This window comes from Alligator sinensis, unplaced genomic scaffold (genome assembly GCF_000455745.1).
Source record: "Alligator sinensis unplaced genomic scaffold, ASM45574v1 scaffold441_1, whole genome shotgun sequence".
NCBI classification, from domain to species: domain Eukaryota; kingdom Metazoa; phylum Chordata; order Crocodylia; family Alligatoridae; genus Alligator; species Alligator sinensis.
Genome location: NW_005842313.1, coordinates 1,383,169 through 1,389,752, shown reverse-complemented (window position 1 = coordinate 1,389,752; position 6,584 = coordinate 1,383,169). Strand labels below are relative to the sequence as shown.

The following is a 6,584-nucleotide window of genomic DNA, read 5'->3' as shown; positions in this document are numbered from 1 at the left end:
CCTGGAGCCGCCGGGCCGAGCCCCCGCCCCCTCCCCCCTGCCTGGCCTTGGGGGGTGGGTGAATGCGGGCTGAGCACTGACCCCCGGGCATCTCTGCCCCCGAGCGCGCTGGCCTGGGCCGGGGGCAGGAGCCATGGATTTCCGGGGGAAGAAGTACGAGCGGGGCAGCAACTGGTCGGACCCCGAGGTGGTGGAGCTGCTGCAGCTGTGGGCCGACGAGTCGGTGCAGATGGAGCTGGAGAGCTGCCTGCGCAACCAGCATGTCTTCAACCGCATCGCAGAGGTGCTGCGGGAGAAGGGCATCCACCGCACGGGGGACCAGTGCCGGGAGAAGATCAAGAAGATGAAGCTGGAGTACCGCCGCATCAAGGACAACAACAACAAGGCGGCCCGGGGCGGGCGGACGTGGAAGTTTTACGACGCGATGGACCGGGTGCTGACCAGCCGCCCCTCGCTGGCCTACAGCTCCCTCAGCAGTAGCATGGCGCAGCAGGTGCTGCAGGGGACGATGGTGGAGAGCTACCACCATCAGTTTGCCGCCTCCGCGCTGCCCTTCGGACACTCGCAGCACCCCGAGCTGATGGAGATCAAATGCGAGGAGGTGGACTCTGATGAACGCTGCTTGACCCCAGAGCCTCCGCCGCCCATGTCCTACCAGCAGGGCTCGCCTGACGAGCATGAGTTGGAGCGAGCCTTCTTGGACAGGGCCCAGAATGACTCTCCCATCTCCAGGGTGGAGATTCCCATTGAGACCAGTGTCTCGCCATCAGGTAGGATGGCATCTTTTCATTCAAGCCTGAGTCCTTTCTTTGGGTCTAACCTTTAGAGGTATGTGTGGGTCGAAGACATCTGCGGATGGTCGCCAACAATGTCAGTTAAATTAATTCTCTCCGTTCTATGCAGAACTCGGGGAAGAGAAACATTGTTTTACCTGCGGGTGCAGCCAACGAAGATGCTTATTTACTTATAATGTAATTAATTTACAGAACTGGCTTCCGTGGGATGCAGAACTTTGAATATCTTGATTGAGGGGGAGTGGGTAGACAGCATCATGTTGATTAACTACTGAAGTCGGAAAGGGATTTTGTCTCCCTGTCATCATAATACTTGCAGAGTGCATAGGGAGAGTGGATTGTCATTCATTGTAGTTAATTCTGGATCTTTGCCAGAGAGAGAGTGCTGAATCGGAGCATGGCAAGATAAAACACGCTGCTTTCATGCATGTGCTAGATAGATATGACCTTACTTTTCCTGTGGGACTCGACTTGGGCAATCTGATGTTATTTTATTTTATTTTTTTTTCCAGGCAGGAGTAGCAAGTGTCTATTTACACCAGTCCTAATGCTGTGTTGTCATTTTAAAGGAATTGCTGACAATTTAGTTCTCTATTTTGAAATATCCACAGGTTTCAGTGAGCCAAACATGGCCTCCTCCTCCCGGATTCAAAGCGTTGGACCTCGACCTGGCTTCTCCACCTTGCACCGTCTGCGAAAGAAGCGGAAAGGTCAGCGAGTGATGCCCCCCTGCGGAAGACCCTGACTTCTCAGCGGGCCATGGAAGAGCGCTTTTTGCAGATGGAGGAGCGGCGGTTGCAGCGGGATCTGGAGGTAGAAGAGCGGCGAATGCAGTTGGAGCAGCGGCGTTTTGAACTGGAGAGGGAGCATGAATTCCGCATGTTCAATGTTTTTGCTCAGATGCTCAGCATCTTAAAGCAGAGCAATGGTGGCTCCTCTTCCTCTGTTGCATTGCCCCGGGGCTTAGATTTTGGCCAGGCGCTGTCTGATATTGCCGGATTTGGAGGAGTTGACCTGCAAGAGGTGAGGGCCATGCACCTAGGCCGACCCGTCTCTGAGAGGAGATCCAACATGTATGGTTTCTGTAATCCTGGTGAGTTCCAGAAAAGTCCCTACCTGTCTGCAAGAGGAAACATTGCCAACATCTTTCGTGGCTCCACAGAGGAGGGTTACAAGGCCTATCATGCTGACAAATATGATGAAGACAAAAACCCCAATGTGAGTGAAGTTCCCCTGCTGTGTGCCTTTCCAGCTAGGAGACACCTGAACAAGGATGTTTGGTTTTTTGCTTTTTCTTTTCTTTTTTTTTTTAAACAGCTGGCTGAGTGTGGGCTATAATGTGATTTTTATCTCGTAGGTGCAAGTTGGCTCAACCTCTGCCTTATTAAAGCACAGAAGATTAACTACAAATGTTTTTTTTCCTCTTGTATATCAAACATTGCACTTTGCTAAGGCAACCCAAAGCTAAAGAGAGTTGCCCGTCTCAAATGAGTGTTGATCTGTAGAACCTCTGGGCTAGGAACACAAGTTACACATCAACTGGTTTAAGTGATCAGACAATGGTTAAACCTGTAATAAAACATAAGTTCAGTGCACCAGTTTAAAAATGGCCAAATCCGGTTTGAGATAAACCTGGTTGAATGTAGTATCAGACTTAACTTACCAAGGTCAAACTGCTTTATGGAACTTCTGTCCCAGACCCTTTCCTGGTTTAAGTTAAATCGGAGTTCCTCAGCATCCTGGCATGCTCTTCAGCCCTTGGCTGAGCTGTGCTGTCTGCTCCAGTGGAGCAAGGCTGGTGCCCCCGCTCCACTCTAGCAGGGGTGGGGGTGTGACCAGACACTGCCCCCCTCCAAGGCGAAAGGGGCAGGAAATGGGTTTATTCCACTCTCCCTTCCCTGTCCCACCATCACGGACCTTGGCCAGGGTCTGCCAGGCAGGGGCACAGCAGCCCCCGTGAGGCATTTTGCCCTGGTTGCTGCTCAAACAGCAGGAGCATAGCCAGCCCCAACAGCAGCCTTAAGCAAACGGGGGGACAGAGAGGGGCTTAATTCCCTGCTGTGTCCCCTATCCCACCGGCACAGACCTGAGCCAAGATCTGCCTAGCCATGGCAGAGCAGCCCATGTCAGGGTCTCCCCTCACTTGCTGCTGCAGCAGCAGCAGCAGCAGCAGGGTAAGGTATGGCCAGATGCCCACACTTGAGCTAAGTACAGACATTCAAAAAGCCCGAGCCTGAATCAGTTCATTCTTTGTAGGTTAGTCTAACCTGCATAGGTTGAACTGGCAAGCAAGTGACTAGACATTCCCTTTTGATTCCACAAATGCAGGAACATGCCTGCAGTGTCTCAGGCCAGAAGCTGGGTGGTGCTACAGCAAACCCCTCAGCTGGAGGGAAACTAATCTGTGGGGGGCGGGGTTGGCTAGGCCCCTGCAGCCTGAGTAAAGCTCGGGAGGGATTAAAATCCGCACCCTGGCCTGCACAGTCCCCAGTTGGGGTGTGCCTGGAGGGGGAAGCAGCCACTGCCAGGCATTTCCCACCCTCCCACCATGCCACTCAAGTGGTGGGGGCATGGCCAGCTCTAGCAGCAGCCTCAAGTGAATGGGGAAACGGAGAGGAGTTTAATTCCCCACTCCCTCCCTTGTCCCACCAGGATGGACCCCAGCCGTGGTCTGCCTGGCTAGGAGAAGAGCAGCAGATGTGGCAGCTGAGGCTGGAAGATCCCGGCTGGGGTTCCCTGTGGGGAATAAAACCCCTCCTTGCCCCCTTCATTTCAGAGGCCCATACCAGCCAGGATCTGGCCATTCCCCTGCCACTGCTGTTGGAGCAGTGAGTGGGGAGTGATCCTGACACAGGCTGTTCTGCCCCAGCCAGGCAGATCCCAGCTGGGGCACAAGCTGGTGGGACAGGGTGGAGTTTGTGTCACTGATTCTTAGAAAGGTATGTTTTGCATTCCAATTAAGGCATCATTCAGAGCTTAGGCTGCCTTTTTACTTCTTGCCATTCACTTACCCTGTACAGGTCTGTGACTTTCCCACCTTGGATTTCCTGTGTTTCAGTAATGCTCTCATCATTCACCATACCAACTATAGCCCAAGAGACAAGCTTCCATTTTTCTTCATTGTTGTCTATTTTTGTTTACAATATACATAGATTTTTAAATTGATATATAGATATATAAATAAAATAATAATAATATCATAAACATACATTCTTGGTATTTATCTTGGTGATTTTGTTTTTGTTTGTTTGTTTTTGTTTTTTAATTTGACTGACTCATCCCAGGCTGAGAGCAAAGATACATATAGCAGATTTATTCTCTATGGGATTTATTATGTCAGATTCTGAGCCAGGAATTACAGATTAGCATTTCTTCTCTCAAGCGACAGTACTGCAACCTGCCTTTTCTATTTAGCTCTGTAAGAAAAGTGAAGTTTCTATGAATACATTTTTAGAGTGGAAATTCATTGTCTGATGAGTGCAGAATTTTGGATAAAGAAATATTTCCAAAAGACAGCTGAAAATGTGTTGAGTATAAATCCCAGCTCTCTCAGCTAGGAAGAATTATATGAAGTCAGATTTATGCTCCCATGAAATGAATGATTCAGTCATATGTTTTGTTAACGGATATAAGCCTTGGGTTTCTACCTGTTTCCAGAGCATTTGCTAACAAATAAATCCAGGTTGCACAGCAGCAGCTCCTGTCTCTCAAAAATCATTCTCTTTTTTTTTTTTTCCCTAGGGGATAATTAATTTTGGTACCAGTGAGAATAAACTCTGCTTTGATCTGATGTCCAAGCGGGTAAGTTGGCAGTACTCCGCATAATTTCTCCTGGGTCCTACACTTGGACACATGGTTTGATGATATCATTCAGATCGCTGTGAGAAACTTATTTCTCCATGAGTGCATATCTGTCAGGGTCTCCCGTCTGCTCTCATCACCCATCCTGGCTGTGCATTTCTGTAAGTTATCCTGACAGAGATTGAAAAATGAGGTTTTCTATTACCCTTCCTTGTGGTACAATCTTGGCCTTTGGGGACCTGACATCTTGGAAAAACTAGATACAAATGGGAAAAAAAAAATGATTTCTTCATGTTGATGCGTCTTCATTTAACACAGAGGTGGTAACCCTAAGCTTCAGAACCTGTTTTGCCATTCCTCAACATTCAGCTCAGAAGAGGTTGATAGAGTCTGTTACCAAGCTGTACAGTTTTGAAGTTTTCCAAATCTTGGCAGAGTTTGGCATAAGTGAACAGTAGCATCGATTATGTCATGATGGATAAATTAGTGAGCCTCTAAATGGTCATCGTGGTCACTTACACTAGGGAAAGGCCTGATACATAGAGTATAACTCAAAAACTTTGGGGGCTTGCCCTGGTTCAGGCTGTTGTATGGAAAGACAACAGTTTATCCTATGTACACATTTCTTTGTGGGTAGGGTTGGTGTTGAGTACCTGGCAGAGCCAGGCTCTACTGGAGTTCACTTAAGTTCTTTCTCACACTTGCTCCCATTTCACTTCTGTCTGTCCTCAAAATTTTCCTTATTTTATTTCTGCCTGCTATGCCACGGACTTCGGGGTATGTCACCCCAACATTCAGCTTTCCAGCTAGCAGAACAGGTAAGGCAGAACTGCTGCCTGGTAGCTGTGTGCAGAAACCTGCAAGGTGCCTTGTAGGGTGTGTAGGCTGTTTCTTCTCCCTGTACTTCATCCCTTTTTGTCAGTGTAAGGTGTGCAGTAAATAGGATGTGGGAGAGACAGAAGACAACTGCGTTCACATTAGCCTTGCGGAGACAGCGGATTATTTCTACTTCATTCATCCTTATGCTGCTGCTAATTTCCATGTATGTTACATTAGACATGGAAATGAAAAAATATGCTTCTGACTTTTGAATTGCTTCCCTTTAGTGTTTATAGCATTAACTCACAGAGCTGTATACCTGTTGGGCCTATGAGAACACAGATTTTTCAGAAATTGATGGGCAATGCCTGTTATATGCAGTGAGGAAAAAGTAACTTATTGGATTTCTGTCTACAGCCTCTGACCCATAACCCAAGCAGTATCAGACATGACATCCTAGGGATGAAGTCTTGGATGGTTTTCCTTGCCAGCTGGTCCATATGATTTGCTCGTCTGTGCAGTATCACCTTTAAGGTCCCTCTGGCTTCTTGTTGTGTTGTCATTTGGGCCAAGGCTTTTGATGTGTATTCTGATGCTGTATTCTCCAGATGAGTTCAAGAAGGAAATCTGAGGCGGCATGCTTCTACATTAAATAGGTTTCAAGAGGCATACAGAAGTGAATAGAGGAAAATACTATCTGAGCCTGTAGGTTATAACCTGCTAGGTTATAATTCTGCCTGGAATGAGGGTCAATATCATTTCAGCACTCAGAAAAGGAAATCAGAATCCTAGTTTTGTTACATTTTTTATATCTTGAGAAAATATTTTCATCTGCCCACTGATTTTCCTTCTATTCCTTTTGTAGCTGCCACCTGTCCCTTCGCATCTCTTTAATCACTGCCTTTAAATTTGGTCTCCTTTTATCAAATCCATGAAAATGCACCATGTATGAAATTTTGTTTCCTTTTCATTTATGAAAAATAGCCTTCTCATCACTACTGTGGTTCCTTTTGTGACTTGGTGAATTGGACTGCTTGAAGTCCTTCTGATTACTGCCTTGAAAATATTGAAAAGAAAATAATATATGCATTTTATTTAAATATAAACAGGAAAAAAGTCCTAAAGGCTACTGATCTTGGAGACAATGGAGAGTGAAACTCCATATGAAAC

General features: G+C 47.2%; 1 protein-coding gene across 1 annotated transcript in view; it reads left to right on the top strand.

The window, feature by feature from the left end:
* The first annotated feature begins 133 nt into the window (after positions 1 to 133).
* The window catches only part of LOC102379287 (1-aminocyclopropane-1-carboxylate synthase-like protein 1), an 18,868-nt gene continuing 12,417 nt past the window's right edge, over positions 134 to 6,584 (top strand). The window contains 4 exon segments of the mRNA XM_006028432.3: positions 134 to 770; positions 1,406 to 1,525; positions 1,528 to 2,012; positions 4,536 to 4,595. Coding sequence (XP_006028494.2) covers positions 134 to 770; positions 1,406 to 1,525; positions 1,528 to 2,012; positions 4,536 to 4,595 — 1,302 coding nt within the window.